Source organism: Larus michahellis, chromosome 3 (assembly GCF_964199755.1).
Source record: "Larus michahellis chromosome 3, bLarMic1.1, whole genome shotgun sequence".
Taxonomy (NCBI): Eukaryota; Metazoa; Chordata; class Aves; order Charadriiformes; family Laridae; genus Larus; species Larus michahellis.
Genome location: NC_133898.1, coordinates 119,385,460 through 119,402,262, shown reverse-complemented (window position 1 = coordinate 119,402,262; position 16,803 = coordinate 119,385,460). Strand labels below are relative to the sequence as shown.

At 37.1% G+C, this 16,803-nt stretch overlaps 1 protein-coding gene across 2 annotated transcripts in view; it reads left to right on the top strand.

Moving 5' to 3' along the window:
- SMC6 (structural maintenance of chromosomes 6) overlaps positions 1–16,803 on the top strand; it is a 37,769-nt gene that overhangs the window by 554 nt on the left and 20,412 nt on the right. For both annotated transcript variants that reach the window (XM_074581902.1, XM_074581901.1), the window contains exons 2-17: positions 2,067–2,223; positions 3,155–3,303; positions 4,755–4,872; positions 5,648–5,753; positions 7,073–7,209; positions 7,763–7,824; positions 8,742–8,822; positions 10,590–10,691; positions 10,895–11,014; positions 11,119–11,217; positions 12,292–12,438; positions 12,822–12,910; positions 13,397–13,561; positions 14,578–14,756; positions 15,854–16,055; positions 16,164–16,278. In XM_074581902.1, coding sequence (XP_074438003.1) covers positions 3,160–3,303; positions 4,755–4,872; positions 5,648–5,753; positions 7,073–7,209; positions 7,763–7,824; positions 8,742–8,822; positions 10,590–10,691; positions 10,895–11,014; positions 11,119–11,217; positions 12,292–12,438; positions 12,822–12,910; positions 13,397–13,561; positions 14,578–14,756; positions 15,854–16,055; positions 16,164–16,278 — 1,866 coding nt within the window. In that variant the 5' untranslated portion in view covers positions 2,067–2,223; positions 3,155–3,159. The remainder of the gene's footprint in view (positions 1–2,066; positions 2,224–3,154; positions 3,304–4,754; positions 4,873–5,647; positions 5,754–7,072; positions 7,210–7,762; positions 7,825–8,741; positions 8,823–10,589; positions 10,692–10,894; positions 11,015–11,118; positions 11,218–12,291; positions 12,439–12,821; positions 12,911–13,396; positions 13,562–14,577; positions 14,757–15,853; positions 16,056–16,163; positions 16,279–16,803) is intronic.

Sequence of the window (16,803 nt, the reverse complement as noted above, 5' to 3'; positions counted from 1 at the left end):
CCATGACCTTTCAGATCATTGGGTCCAACCATTGACCTGACACTGACAAAACCCGTCACTAAACCATATCGCTAAGCACTATGCCTACCTGTCTTTTAAATACCTTCAGAGGTGATGATTCTACCACTTCCCTGAGCAGCCTGTTCCAATGCTTGATAACCCTTTCAGTGTAAACATTTTTCCTAATATCCAGGCTAAACCTCCCCGGTGCAACTTGAGGCCATTTCCTCTTGTCCTATCGCCTGTGACTTGGGAGAAGAGACCGACCCCCACCTTGATAAAACGTCCTTTCAGGTAGCTGTAGAGAGAGATGAGGTCTCCCCTCAGTCTCCTTTTCTCCAGGCTAAACAATCCCAGTTCCCACAGCTTTGTTTTCTAAAGACCTCGCGGGTTTCTCTGCCCTTCTCTGGACCTGCTCCAACACCTCAATGTCTTTTTCGCAGTGAGGGGCTCAAAACTGGACACAGCGCTCAAGGTGGGTCCTCACCACTGCCTTAGTCCTACTCACCACACTGTTCCTGATACAGGCCAGGATGCTGTTGTCCTTCTTGGCCACCTGGGCACACTGCTGGCTCATATTCTGCCAGGTGTTGACCAACGTTCTCAGGTCCTTTTCTGCTGGGCAGCTCTTCAGCCACTCTTCCCCAGGCCTGTAGCGCTGCATGGGGTTGTTGTGACCCAAGTGCAGGACCCGGCACTTGGCCTTGTTGAATCTCAACCAGGCAGGTAGGGAAAGGGGAAAAAACTTGTAGAACCGCATTGCAATGGAAACTGTGGAAAGAGATGCCCTTGGTTGAGTTGGAACACGTGTGGGCATCTCTGCATGTTGCTTCCAGTGGATGCAGCCTCTGTTTTCCTATACTTTGATGTTAACAGGGTAAATACTTTTCTACTATAACATGTAATAGTCCTAATAGTTGTATACAGCACATCTGGGGATTGCGTTTTTCTTTCCTGCTCTCATTACATGCACAAGAATTACTTGTAATAATTTGTAGTGATCCTGTGATGTTTTTATAATTGGATCTGTCTTGCCCTTATTTGTTCCCAGTGTATAGCTCCAGTTTTTATTTCTAACTGTATGCTCTAACGTTCTGTGATAGTAAAGTTCGTTTTCTCTATTAAATCAGTACTTTTGTTTTGTCTTTCTTAGTAACAGTAAGGTTCCCGTTTGAATTATTGATGTTCCTGACTCTCTCATCATAAGTTTCTATTAACATAGTCCTACTTTATATTGCAGTATAGACATAAATCTAGACTTCCGTTTTTAAATATGATGCCTGGTTCATTAAAAAACCTTCTGTTAATATTTGTCAGTAGTGTCCATTGTTGGCTTCCCATTAGTCTATGACATATCTTAAAATACTTCTACTGATGTAGTTTTTGCCAGTTTAATTGTTTCCAATATAGTATTGCACATCTTAATAACCTTCAGATAGGTCAGGTTGGCTGCTTTTCCTTTGCCTTGAATAGTTATTCCCAAACTGTTATTAAAGTCATGCTAAGTGTTGCTGAGACTGAAATCAACTAATTTTTCAATCAGAAACTTAATGAAGACAATTAGGGGTGTTTTGGTGCAAGAGTTTTGGGAGCAATTAATGTAAAAAACGGAACTTTTTCTGTCAAAAATGTCAAGAGAACCTAAAGGTAAAATTCAAATGTATGTGGCATTTTCTGTGGGTTTTTTATTTTGTTTCCTTGTTGCTGCAGCCAGTTTCTCTTTCCTTCTGGCTTTTTTGTGCTCAGTGTAGGTATTGTGTCCACTGGCACTTGTCCCAATAATTTCTAAGGCTACTTCAATAAAGTTTGCTTGTAGTTCCACTTAAGTTTTCTTTGCAGTACTTGCTCTTCAAGAGTTCTGTGGTGCAGACTGTTCTGTCCTTTGCCTTAGTCACACTTAGATTACAGGAGTGAATTTTCTTCTAGGTTGCTTTGTTCTGTCTTCCACTCTTATACTCTTTTTCTTAAATGTCCAAATGTTACAGCGATGGAACTCAGAGCCCTGATCTTTAGTTCAGACACTAATAACTGCAACATTTTAATCTTGTGTTTTCCCTTCTTTCTAGGGAGAGATTTCAACGGAACAGCAGATTGAATGAATGCTTGTCTTCATATTTGCGTGATGCATAAATTCCAAGAGCATACAAGCGACTCTTTCCTGGTCTGAGTAATTTAAGCGTAAAGACATGTTTATATAAGACACAGAAAGTAGCATAGCAAAAGGTATGTAGCTGAATGAGGAAGTGTTACTTGCTCCTTGGTTTCTATGTGTATGGTACTAAACTACATAACATAAAATGGAAATGACATATTCCCTGTAAATACTTAATGGACATAATAACAATAATCAGTATTTGATTTGAAATCCCTGCCATACAAGATTATTACAAGAATGTCAGATGGGAAGTTTATTGCTTTTCTGCATTTGCTTTGAATTTTGTTCATTGCGCTTTCTGGAAAGAGAAATTTGTCTGTTATTTATTCATTTGCAGAGGAAATATATACACGTATGTTCTCTATATAGAGAATTGTTATCCTTCATTAGTAAAATAACAGCATTTTGTTTACTGTGATCACATTACACTGCTTCACCAAAGCAGGGCAGCTTTGTGCAAGCAACAGCACAGGGACAATGCTATGAATCTAAATTTACCTTTATTCTACTTTTATGTGTTCTGCATATTAATTTTCTAGGCATTTGTCAACGACGTAATTAATACATGTTGGTTTTGGCAGTGCAGCTCACTTTAATCAAACCTGCATTGATGCTGCTGATCATACTATGATAGTACTGCTTATAACTTAATCTTCAACTCCATTAGTAACCAAAACCAATTCTAGCAAATGTTTCAGTGTCTAATGTACCAAGGAAAACAGAATCAAGGCTTATTTTGCTGTTAATCAATGAACAAATTCAGCTTGATTAAAATAATGAAGTTGTGTTTCTTTTGTTCTAATGCAACTTCATAGTAATATTAGGCTTAAATTCACTGAGATTTCAGTTCTGAAAAAGTATGTTTGTTGCAAAGTTTGCTATGATCTTAATACTTCTTTTACCAAAGTAAATAAATTGGTATGTCTGTGGTATGATCTGTTGGTATTTTTTCCTCTAGAAGACTGAAACCTACAATCTTTCCTTACTTTCATTTTTCAGTACTCATGGGTAAGAGAAAGGAAGAAAGTATTTCAAAGCCTGGACCCAATAAAAGGCAGAGACAAGAATACACAGATGAACACAGTGATGACTCTAATGAAGAAGAAATTTCACAGTCATCAGCTGATAGTAATTTCTCCTTACAGTCGGTAAGTTTTTTAAAAAGTTGGGGGGAAGATACAAGAAAAAGTTGATATGAAAAAGTTCTGTGCCTTTGGCTGACATAGAAATAAACGTCTGGCATGTAGGCTTCAGTGGCAACAATATAAAAGAGAGTAGAAGTTATGTCTGTGATAAGGACTTCTGCATGAGTTCACTCTTACCTTATTTCTTTTGGGTCATCTAGTTACAACGGTTGATCACTGTTAATACACTGTTGATAACAGTATTCCAGTTTTATGGAATGAATACTACTGAAGTTGTCAAATAACCAAAGAAAGGAAACCAATTTTGTTTGATAGAAGTACATTATATTTGGCTTATGGTTGTAGTAAAAGCAGAGAAAATATTTAGAAAACAAATGATTTCCTGAAAGAAGCACCAAATACTTGTTTGTTTTGCATAGCTGACACTTTCAAATGCCTTAAAAAAAAACCAACCTAGTGTTTGAAATGCACGTTTTGATGGAAATGAAACTTGAAAACATGAATACTATTTTCTGCTTTTCTGTTGTAGTTGAATTATAATTTGATGGAGAATTTTTAAAAAACTATTTCTGAGATTGCAAATATTGTCTTGTTTATTTAGACTGGACATCAGGAAGCATTTCTTTACCAAGAAGGTGGTCCAACACTGTAACAGGCTTCCTAGAGAGGTGGTCGATGCCTCAAGCCAGTCAGTGTTTAAGAAGCATTTGGACAATGCCTTTAATAACATGCTTTAATGTGGTCAGGCAGTTGGACTAGATGATTGCTGTAGGTCTCTTCCAACGGAAGTAGTCTGTTCTATTCTGTAAGACACCAAGGTTGATTTTTGGTACACAGAAGCATTATTCCTCGCTTAATTTTCTTAAACAGCAGCTTTTCTTTGTCATTGGTTTGTTTATTTTTCCTGGGGACTTTGCTGTGTTAGAAAACATTGTTTTTTCTGAAGCACTGGTGACTAAAGTTTTTTGTCAAAACAATGCTTTACCGGTTCAACAGCGGGCTGCCCCACTTTTAGCTTCATTTCCCCCTTCATGATCTAATTTAATTTCCCTCATTCTAAGCTATGCTAAGAATTATCACAAAATCACAAATAGTATTATTCAAGTAACAAAAAAGTCTTTCTATGATGCTCTTTATTACTGTGCTGACAACTGTGTAGAATCTATGATCTTAATCTTTTATGTTGTATTAATTATAAGTTAGTTATGGGGAGAACTGAAAGTTACTATGGATGAGCAATTGGCTTTGGTAACTTTTCCTCTTATTTTATTATGTACTTTCTCTGTAGCAAGCAACTTTTCATATTACATTAAACCTGTCTGATTTTTTTGTAGCTTGTAACCATTGATGTTTTATATCATACTGCCATTTGAATTCTCATTATATTTAAAATAGATAAACTATATCTTATTAAAATGCATACATAACACCAATTTTAATTGTTAATTCTTTAGACTGCAGGGGAAGTTGGGATAATTGAAAGCATCCAGCTGAAGAACTTCATGTGCCATTCGATGTTGGGGCCTTTTCAGTTTGGATCGAATCTCAATTTTGTTGTGGGAAACAATGGAAGTACGTATTAATTGCATCATTTCTTTGTCAAAGAACACTTTTGTTAATAGTTTAGAAGATGTAATTTTTATTTGAAGAAGAATTGCTAGCCATCTTTTAGGAATGGAGATGGATTCACTTTTGGATTTGGGAACCACATAGGTCTGTCCCCGTAGTTCAAAGCTGGTGAAAAAGTTAGGTCTTAAATTTGGAGATTTGCAAAAGATCATGTGAATATAAATCTTTTCATAGCTAAACCATACATAAATTTGTATTTAAACCAAACATATTCACTCATATGTTCATTATTAAATGCACAGTAATTATCCTGTTATAAGAGATGGAAATGATACTTATTTATGCAAGTTCACTTCTTTTGGAGAGACAATTCAAAAATTAAACATAAATTTTGAAAGAGAGGTTAAAATCTTTCAGATAGTTTTATAAATGGTAATGTGTGTTTCATTTCTTTGGTTGTATACCTGTTTTCTGTATGCTTGTAAGGAAGGGGAGACTCCTCCTGAGATAGGACGTCTTGTTGTATGCAAATTGCTAAATAGAAGTAACAGAAGTTTGGCTCAGCATGTTGGTTTTTTGTTTTTTTAGGGAGAACCTTGGAAGTGGCAGATGTTTTTCTAGAGTTACCGCTATTTTATGTGCTTGTTGAGTAAGGACAGAATTTGGAATTTAAATGCATGAATACATAAGCAGTCAAACAAAAATCTGTAATGTGGGTGAACTGGATAAAGAGTTACAAGAACTTCTTTTTAAAAAAAGTTCAATGCTTCTGTTACAGGTGGAAAAAGTTCTGTATTAACTGCTCTTATTGTTGGACTTGGTGGAAAAGCCACTGCAACTAATAGAGGTTCCTCATTAAAAATGTTTGTACGAGATGGAGAGACGTAAGTAAAATTTCTTTGGTTTTAAGGTTGAACATGTTGTTTAGTAATTGTGAGTCAGGTTAGCTGATCAGTTTTCTGTTCACCTTCACGTCCTGCTTTGAGGACTCCTAAGTTTCTTTCTCTCCCTCCCTCCACTCCTTGGAAAGAGAGGTGGGGGAGAGCATCTGTCATTCATCTCAGTGTCCAGTCCAGCCCAAACCACAACACTTTGTTTTCTCTATTCTCTTATTGAATCTACCAGTTTTGAATAAAAACCATAACACTTAAGAGACAGTATTTAAACAGAAAAATCCCAAAACTACAAATAAAAAACACATTAGTAATCTTAACCAGTATTATACCATTATCTCTGAACTAGCTAACATAGTGATATGTCCTGATTATTGCCCAGTTCACGTGTATTACTTTCACGATGTACTTGAAGAAGAATTGAGTTCATTAGGAAAAAATCATAGGAAACTAGTAGCATTGTTCTGTGAGCAGTGAGGTTAATTCTTTTTCTGTCTTTCTGGTAACATGAATGAGTATACAGTATGAAGACCATGATATACAGGTGGATTATTAAATACGTAGGAAGTAGATTCATGTCTGCTGCTAGAGTAGGGATAAAAAGATAGAAGTTTTAAAAGTTTACATTTAGAAAAAGCTGTAACTTAGAGCATTAGGCTTTTCCTTTCAGAGGGGCTTGGAGTGAAAATTGTTGGCAGTACCTGCCTCATGTATAACAACTTAATGTTTCAGCATTCACTTGAGAAACAGAAAATAGGAATTCAGAGCTGAAATCACATCTCATCTTTTCTAGAAGACCGCCTTAAACATTCTGCTATAGATTACTTTGGTTAGGGATAGCTGTAGAAGCTAAGCAACTCTTCTACAGAAGCCAGTTTGGGGACAGGAGAAGAACCAAAAAGAAACTTGATTCTGCAGCCTAAAGATGGGGTCACTCAGATGGGAAGGGAAGGTGGGGGAAATCTGCTTTCACAGCTGTTTGCATTTTGGCTCATGATTTATCTGAAGCATAGCAAGTGCAAACAGGTCAGTGTATGGCAACCTTTCTGACCGTGTGTCTCCGATGCTGTTCTGGCTCAAACAACATAAATATATCTTGTTCTGATTGGTACAATGACTGACTTCCAGTTTTGACCTCTGCAACACATGACAATTTTTGTGGAAAATTGGAATGGTCTGTGGGAGTTTTTTTTGGTTTGGGGTTGTGGTATTGTTTTTTTGTTTGTTGGTTTGTTTGTTGTTTTTTTGGTTTGTTTTTTTTTTTTTTTACATTTTGAACTAATTTCAGTTTTATTATTTTTATTTTTTAGTTCAGCAGATATTTCCATAACTTTGAGAAACCAAGGCAGAGATGCATTTAAACCAGAAGTGTATGGTGGCTCTATTATTGTGAATCAGCACATTAATTTGGACGGAAGCAGGAGTTACAAACTGAAAAGCAAATCTGGTTGGTTTTCAGTCTTAAAAGTTCTTTAGATGTTTTCATTGCTTTAAATGCCTTGATGTTAGTAAAGGATGATGTTTCTCATTTCATCTTTCAAGGATGATGATGTCCTTTTTTTTTGTGTGCTTACCTTAGACTAAGAATATTTTAGCATGTCAAAAGCAGTTGTGTCAGGTTCTGCATGTGAAATCATACAGTATTTGTCTTCATGAAAATCTGCTTCTGTGATGAGGATAAACATAGTCTTTAGTCTTTATGAGTTTTTGTTGAATTTGCTGTTTACCCAAATTCTGTCACAGAGGGTTTATGTAGCAAGAAGGGACTTTAATTAGAAGTCTTTCTGTACAAATGCAAATATATTGGCAAAATTAAAAAAAAAAAACAAAACAAAACACAACCAAACAGTGTTTCTCGTTTAGGAGAATTCATGTTACAAAAATACTAATCTAATGTTTTACATTTATTAAGAACCACTAGATTGAAAAAACGGCTACGGCATTGTATGTCGCTTTACTTTGGACCTATCAGTATTTCTCCTTTCTTTCTTTACCATTAGGGGCCATAATTTCCTCAAAGAAAGAGGAACTCATAGGAATACTGGATCACTTTAATATACAGGTAATTGTTATACTGTTTAAATTCTGTGCAATTCAAGATGTCAGCACGTGCTGTTACAATTCTTCAATTAAAAGACAACGTTCCATTTCGTTAAATGGGAGAGGTTCACCTCTTCTGTGTTCTTTCAAGATCAAATGCAATGGCAAAAGAAAATTGAAATTTATATCTCATTCAATGCAGAATACGATTCTGTCCCAGACAGATAAGGATTTGCTGTCGTCTGTGAGCTGTGAGTCATGTGTCCTGTTAATGAAAGTCTTAGCGTGTGTAGGTTTTTTTCATACCTGGAGCTTTCTTTTTTTCTGCTCATCAACAGTTTTTGCTGTTGAAGAAATTTGAGTGTTTTTGCTGCTTGACTGATTAAGGAAAGATCAGGTAGTACACATGAAGTTTAAAATATCCAACATATTCAGCCTTTCAAATAATACAAACTTCTGTTAATATGTGTTGATTTTATTTTGTGAAAACTTCCATAAGAACATATGGGGCAATTGATTGTATTTAAAGCAATACTTTGATCTATTAAATAATGAGCAATTAAACAGCACTGGAAAAAATTTCTACTGCAGATGTTGTTAAATAAATGGAAAGAAACAGGCACTGACTTTCTAGAAATCATTTATCCTCCTGGGAACAGTTCTTCAGTTTTCCTTGTTGTGGTTGTAATTTTCACTTGATACAGTTGGGTTTTCTTATTTTTTGTTTGTTTGTTGTTTGTTTTGTTGTTTTGTTTTTGGATTTTATTTTTTTTTAAAGGAGTAAGAAGAGTAGAAATCTTAATTTCTGTATCTGTTTCTCTCAGCTTATTACTGAATTGCTGGGTATGGAACAGGGAGATGGTTTGCTCACTTTCATGGATATGCAGTTACATGGGAACTTTTTTACTTAAAATAAATAAAAGTAATTTATTTGTACAGGTAGATAATCCTGTGTCTGTTTTAACCCAAGAGATGAGTAAGCACTTTTTACAGTCTAAAAATGAAGGTGACAAGTATAAGGTAAGAAAAAAACCATTTAACATTCTGATTAAACATTAAAATACTGATTTCAGATTTTTAGAGGTGGCGTTTGGAGGAAAAATTCTTAATTTTAATGATGTGTTGTAGTTTAACTCAGGTAAGCAGCTAAGCACCATGCAGCCAGTTGCTGACTTCCCTTCCCTGCTGCCCCCGGCTTGAGATGGGGGAAGGGGAACGGAAGAGTAAAAGCAAGAAAATTTGTGGGTAGAGATAAAAATTGTTTAAAAAATGAAAGAAAAGCTGGAAGAAGAGAGAAAGAAAGCAAAGCAAGAGATGCAAAGGCAGTCACTCACCACCTCCCATGGGTAGACCGATGCCGAGCCAGTTCCTGAGCAGAAGATGGCTAATCTCCCTAAACCCTTTCCTCTCCATTTTTATTGCTGAGCATGACTGTGCTGATTTCTGGCTGGGATAGAGGTAATTTTCTTCGTAGCAGCTAGTATGGGGTTATGTTTTGGATTTGTGCTGAAAACAGGGATGCTTTCATTATTGATGAGCAGTGCTTACACAGTGTCAAGGCCTTATCTGCTCCTCACACTACCACACCAGCGAGTACTTTGGGTATCATTCAGGATACACAGAGGTCGTGATGAGTAGTCTTTCTATGGTAATTATTTAAAGTTGAAAAACTGTCTTTTCTGAAAAACTGTCTTTCTGGTTGAAAGACAGAGCTCAGAGGGTAGTGATTAGGGGCACAGAGTCTAGTTGGAGGTCAGTGAAGAGTGATGTTCCCCAGGGGTCAGTACTGGGTCCAGTCCTCTTCAATATATTCATCAATGACCTGGATGAGGGGATAGAGTGCACCCTCAGCAAGTTCACCGATGACACAAAGCTGGGGGGGTGGCTGACACACTGGAAGGCTGTGCCGCCATACAGAGAGACCTGGACAGGCTGGTGATCTGGGCAAAGAGGAACCTTATGAAATTCAACAAGGGCAAGTGTAGGGTGCTGCACCTGGGGAGGGATAACCCCGTGCACCAGTCCAGGTTGGGGGCTGACCTGCTGGAGAGCAGCTCAGTGGAAAGAGACCTGGGAGTCCTGGTGGACAACAAGATGACCATGAGCCAGCAATGGGCCCTCGTGGCCAAGAAGGCCAATGGCATCCTGGGGTGCCTCAAGAAGAGTGTGGCCAGCAGGTCGAGGGAGGTCATCCTCCCCCTCTACTCTGCCTTGGTGAGGCTGCACCTGGAGTACTGTGTCCAGTTCTGGGCTCCCCGGCTCAAGAGGGACAGGGAACTGCTGGAGAGGGTGCAGCAAAGGGCTACCAAGATGATGAGGGGACTGGAACACCTCTCTTATGAAGAAAGGCTGAGGGATTTGGGTCTCTTCAGTCTGGAAAACAGACGGCTGTGGGGGGACCTTATCAATTCTTATAAATACTGAAAGGGTGGGTGTCAGGAGGATGGGGCCAGGCTCTTTTCAGTGGTGCCTGGTGACAGGACAAGAGGTAATGGGCACAAACTTGAGTGTAGGAAGTTCCACCTAAACATGAGGAGGAACTTCTTTCCTGTGAGGGTGGCAGAGCCCTGGCACAGGCTGCCCAGAGAGGTGGTGGAGTCTCCGTCTCTGGAGACATTCCAAACCTGCCTGGATGCGTTCCTGTGTGACCTGCTGTAGGTGACCCTGCTCTGGCAGGGGGGTTGGACTAGACGATCTCCAGAGGTCCCTTCCAACCCTATGATTCTATGAAAGTTCACTTAGATAAGTTGCTGAATCTGACATCTGCATTTTTTTATTCCTTTTTAGTTTTTTATGAAGGCAACTCAGCTGGAACAAATGAAAGAAGATTATTCATCTATTATGAAAGCTAAAAACAATACATGCATTCAGATAGAACAAGGGGAAGAGGTATGTAAAAGCTAAAGTAATTATTAGTACAGATCTGAGCACCGAAAGAACCATAGGAATTAAAGTACATAGTTTTCATTTGATTAGATCTCAGTGACATTGCATTTAAAAAAAATAATTCTTTTCAAGATTTCATATTAAATCTCAGCTTTTTGCACTCACAGTTGAACCTCTCTTTTTCTTGTTCTTTTTCTTTTTTTAAGCGTCTTAAAGAACTTAAGCAGCTTTATTCAGAAAAAAAGCATCGTTACAAAAGCATTGGGTTTGTGAATGACATGCGAAATCATCTTGAAGATTTGAAACATAAAATGGCTTGGGCAGTGGTAAATGTCTTCTTAAAATACGTTTCCTCATGTGAAATGTACTTTAAATTATTTCCAGTCTGCTGCGGACAGTCTGATGTATGCTAATACATGCTTCTATTTAGGTGGGTGAGATGGAAAAAGAAATACAGCCAATCAAAGAAGGCATCAGAGCTGAAGAAGGAAATACAGAGAAGTTTGTTCAGAAGCTAGAAGAATGCCAGGTACATGTATGACTGAAACTACGTGTCACTCTAGTTTTGGCTCCTTGACTCAAGAATAAAAATAGTATTTAAAATATGATTGTCCTCTAGCTTGTAAGCTATTGAAGCTGGCCATCTTAGCTTTTGACAAGCAGCTAAGAACGTTCCTGTTTATTCACATTTTTAGCCATCTAAAACTTAACAGTAATGTCTGCATTCCATACTGATATTAGGACATTTTTTTTTCCTGTTGTTTAGTTAGGGTATGTGTGTGTGGTTTTCATGCTGATGCTTTTGTTTCAGGTAAGGATTATATTATTTTGACTGGCAATTTGCGATGACCAGCATTGCATATACCTCTGAACACTAATTTAAACTGTTTTATTGTTGAGAGTACTTACTTGATGCCTATTTCTGTAACGATGGAGCATCTTCTGTAGAGAAGATAGTGTTTGATTTCAGGAGACATCTGGAAATTTAACAGACCCTGTGGATGGTACTTAAGACTTCTGTAGGTAGCAAGAAGGAATAATTTTGCCAAACATTCAGATTCACATGTGAAAAATATATTTTGCAGAAAAACACTAGGCATCATTACTTTGAACTCTTCAGTCTATTAAAACTCCAAACTTTCTGAATTGGCATTCATTTATCTTTTTCTCTTTTTTTTTTTTTTTTTTAAATGTTAATTTCATTGTTTTAAGATGGAGTTGTTTTTACTTTATGGCCAAACATGTCTGTGTAGAGTTGAAGGAGCATTGTCCAGATACTGGTTTGACTTCTTTCCATGTTATGGTACTTGGCTTTGTTGTATTAAGAGTCCTGTGTTTGAGTAAACCATGAGTTAGAAAAGCAAGTTGCTGTTTACTTCACAGATATGGTAGTTTGTTCGTTTCCTGAGTGTGTTCCTTTATTAATTTTCATCTTAGTGTATCCACAGTGGCAATTACTTGCTTTATTTTTCTTTAACAAATAAAAAGCAAATGAGAAATGTCAGATGGATTATTTTGAGAGATATTTCTTCTGTAGCATTAAGAGGATTTGAACAAATTTTGCTTCATTACTTGTGTATTGTTCTCTTTTTTTCCACCAAAGGTAAAAGTGAATGAAGCAGAAGAAAAGTACAAAGCAATACAAGACAAGTTAATAACAATAAGTGAAGAAGCACAAGCCCTGCATCCTCAGTGTGTATCTTTGAAGGCTGATGTGCAGGCAAAAAGAAAAGCAGTCAATGAAGCTGAGGTAGGCAAAAAGAACTTTCAAAGGTCGTACCAATTTAAAGCTTTAATGTTGGCCATGCTCTACTCATGTGTACTCTTCTGTCTGTGTCTAAGCTTCCTGAATCCATAGTGCAGTTCAAAATAGGTGCAATTTCCTGCCTGACTTGCAAGTAGTTTCTGTTCTGGGGACATGGGGTTTATATCTTTACACAGGTGTTAAGTGGTGTTAAGCTTAGGTCAAAATAAATATGATAACTGTGTTATTCCTTTCTCACGTTCTTGAAATTCAAGTTATTTTTGTCTGTTTTGATGCAGTTCAGTGTTTATTTACTCAAAACTATAGTTCTTTTTGAAATTATTTCTTGCTTCTATTTATTAAACTAGTGTATCCTATTTCCTTCGTAGGTACTTTATAATCGTTTCAAAACTGAGTTCAAGCGTCTCGGAAAAGATGATGAACAGCTACGTAAACGAATTGAAGAACTGAAAAGCAGGTAAATACAGATACAATGATTACGGTGTATGTTTATTAAGGTATAGGTACGCAGGGAGTGAGCTCTTCTGATGAGTGAGAATATCTGCAGTAACAGAAAATATTTATTTAAACTTTAGCAGGATCCAGCTAAATATTTAAATTTATCTGATCCTGCTTCTTTGCATACCAAGATTTTGCCTAGAAGGTGATGAGGTAAATGGGCAGAAAAAAAGCTTTTCTTCTTTGTTGGTGATAATATAAATTTTCTAGCTTCCATAGTCTTGCAAAACTAAATGTAATAGGAACATAACTGGAGAGGGTTATGTGTGGTTACAAATAAAAAAAAAAAGGTATTTATGCTTTGTAGATCTTGTAAATGCACAGAATCTTAAATGTAACTTTCTGATGCATAAATCTTTTGTATGATACAGGTAATAAAACAAAGTTTGTGTCACTTATAAATCATCAGTGTGGTTTTAAAGTACTGAAGCGTGATCTTTTCTAGTGCTAATCAGGTTTCAGAGCCTGAAAAATTGGAAAGACAAAGGAAAATCGCACACTTAAGGGAACAGTTAAAAGCATTCCATGATGAAGAAGCAATGATTGGTCAACAGGTGAATCAGTTTCAGCAGGCGGTATCTAGGTGTAAGGAAGAACATACTAGACTGATGTAAGTTATGCTTTTTGAATTTAACTGTTTTCCTTTGTTTCAAGTTAGAAGTAGTCCCTTCTTACGTACCTGCATTCCCTGAGGTATTAGGCTTCATTTTCTTTTTCTTTTTTTATTTTTTCCTAGTTTATCTTGCAACTTGCTAAATTTCTGACTTTGGCACGACATGACTTAATTTAGAAACTTTTTGAAAATTAAGAAAACTGTTTTGTCGTTAAAGGAGAAAAGATATTACTAATCAAAGTCTTATTTAAATCTGTACTGTCAGTTTAATACCCTTCTTTCTTCCTCCCTTATCCTCTTATCATCCTATAGGCAGACTATGATTTAATTTGTTTCATGTTGTCTAATACATTAGTACATCCTGATATGATGTCACAAGATATATAAAACGATATAAGAGAATAGATGCACTTAGGGGTCGTTATTGTATCTACTGTTAAAGGGAAATTTATAGAGACTTTGAGGCAAGTGGTTCAAATATCAATTTAGCCCATATCCGAGCTAGAAAAACAAAGCAGCCTTTGGGTTTGATTTGGAAACCTGAACTTGAACAATGATTACCTGAGGGGATTATGGCGATGTTGTCATTTATTGTCTTAAGAGATTTGAGAATTGTCGCTTATTGCACTTGATGTATTATTTTAAACATCTTTTATCAATTCTTGTAACCAACAGTTCCATTCTGCTCTGTTGAAGACCTTTGTAGAAGACAGTGAAATTGAAGCATGTAATTAGAAATAAAATAAACTTATTATAAATTGTTAGAAAGAAAAAAGTCCTGTAAAACTGTTGCAAAGTAGTGCTTTTCTTTCTTGATTTTTTGTCTTCTGTTTCTTGAAACTATAAAAATATTGTTGCATGTGTGTATCTAGCTGTACATTGGAGTTCTGAGGTCTTGATATGCTGCTGTATTAGTACTTGAAAAATGAGACTTTAAAATAATTATAAAATTATTTTAATCAAATTAAGGCTTCATAAGCTATTGCTACTGAAAAAAACCCCTGTTTTCTTAGGAGAGAAGACTGTGATGTGAAACAAGCACTGGATGCCAAGCAGAGACAGCTGAGAGAGCTGAAAGACAGTAAAACAAACACCTTGAAAAGGTTTGGACCACATGTACCAACATTTCTTGAAGCAGTTGAAACAGCCTATAGGCAAGGACGCTTTAAACACAAACCTGTCGGACCTTTAGGTAAGAGTGACTACTGAAAAAGACATATTTCCTTGTGGGATTTATTGCACGGCTACTAATGTAAACGGTGATCTTTTAGAGGAACTATTTGTTCTTTAAGGAGCTTGAGGTGTATCTTTCTTTTGTACTTCCTGGACTAAGGTTTTATCCTGGTAGATTATCTTTTGCTTCTGTCCTTTTTATCACCTGCACTAGCTAACATCTGCTGATTTTCATCATTTTCAAGCTGTTTCTGTTAAGGTATTTTATGTAGTTACAGTGGTAAACTTTCAATGTGCTCCTCTGACTTCCCACACGCTCTAAGCATCAGTCCGCTGTGCTTTGGCTGGTTGTTCCGTGGTGGATAGCACTGTCCAGCTCTTGGACATTTTGAACAAAATCTGTCCAGTTGCTGACTTGTGGGCTTGTCAAACTTGAGATGTTTTGCGTGGAGCAACTCAGACAAGAACCAATTGAGATTTTCTTGGAAAGTTTGGTTTCGTTTGTTTTTTGACCAGCTCTGACAGTGACTGCTGTTTTCCGTTTGTGACTGGGAGTAACGGCTTCAGCACATTCTGGTTGTAAGTGTAATACTTAACTCTGGTTAAGCAATACTTAAGTATTTGGCATTTGCTACAGGGTGCAAATGTGCAAACACACGTACTACTGAAGACAGGCGATACAATGGAAATCTTCATCTTTGTTTAACTTGCAGCATAGTTGTTCCTCTGCCTTCAGCCTTAGAGTATTAAATTGTTGATACGCAGTCTTTGCCTTGATATACTCCTGCTGAGCTGCCATAAAATTGGTACCTTAATGGAAATTAGTAGTGACTCCGACAAAGATCTGGGAAGAAAACGTAGGCCTCCAAATACAAATAGGTGTCTCCATAGGAAGAGAAATTATATGTTTATGTTCTCAGGGTAGCTTGTCTGTTGTAGCGGTTTTTATCTTTTATTTAACTTCTTCATTTTTTTTTTTCTTCTTGTAAGAAAGGTTTATTTTAGACTCTTAACCCAAAAACGTATAACACAACAAAACAACCCTGAGTGATAAAAATGCGTTACTGGATGCTCTGTTATAGAGCACAGCTCCTAAAGCCTTGTCTGTTTATTTAGGTGCTTTCATTCATCCGAAAGATGCTGAACTGACCTTGGCTGTTGAATGTTGTTTAAAGAGCCTAGTTCAGGCATTTTGCTGTGATAATCACAGTGATGAAAGAACTCTTCAGCAACTGATGTCAAAATATTATCCACATGGATTTAGACCTCAAATAATTGTAAACAAATTTCAGAATAAAGTTTATGATGTTAGGCACAGGTAAGTTATGTTTTGCATTTTATTGCTTGGCCTTGATACTTCAAATTACTACTTTTTTAAAGATCTCGTATGAGCTTTATGAACGGTGTTTTTTCTTCTTTTCTTCAGAGCAGTTGATCATCCAGAATTCCCATCAGTTCTCACAGCACTGGAGATAGATGATGCAGTGGTTGCTAATTGTTTGATCGATGTGAGGGGTATAGAAACAATCCTGCTCATTAAAGTAAGGCTCTATGCTCCCTATTGGTCTTTCAAGAAAAGCGTTTTCTCGTTGTATGGAGCATATGTGATACCTTTGCTGATAGTGTCTGTAATGGACAAAAGAGGTAGAGAAAAATTTGTTTGTTTTTCTTTTTACCCCTCTGAGGAGAGGTGAGGACCCCGATGGCTCAGTAAACCGTGACTGTATCAGTTATCACTGGAGGGTTCCTGGTGAGGCCCTCCTGGCACTCAATAAACTGTCAATATCCCACTTCAAACACTGTTTTCTGTCATGGGTGAGGCAGAGTAAACTGACAACCCATAGTGGATTTAGATACTGGGATTTATTTAACAATCAGCAAGGTTAGAGCTTTTACTCTTATTTTCACACACTTGCTTGTTTCCTTGTCCCCTGCAACGCTGTCTTCATAGGTCTCAACTTCTGTCCCCAGCAGGGAGATCCAGGAAGGTCAGGCAGAAAATCTTATCAGTTCCTGCTCACAGATACGTGTTAGGGCTGTTACTGGCTGAAGTCCAGGGCATTCCC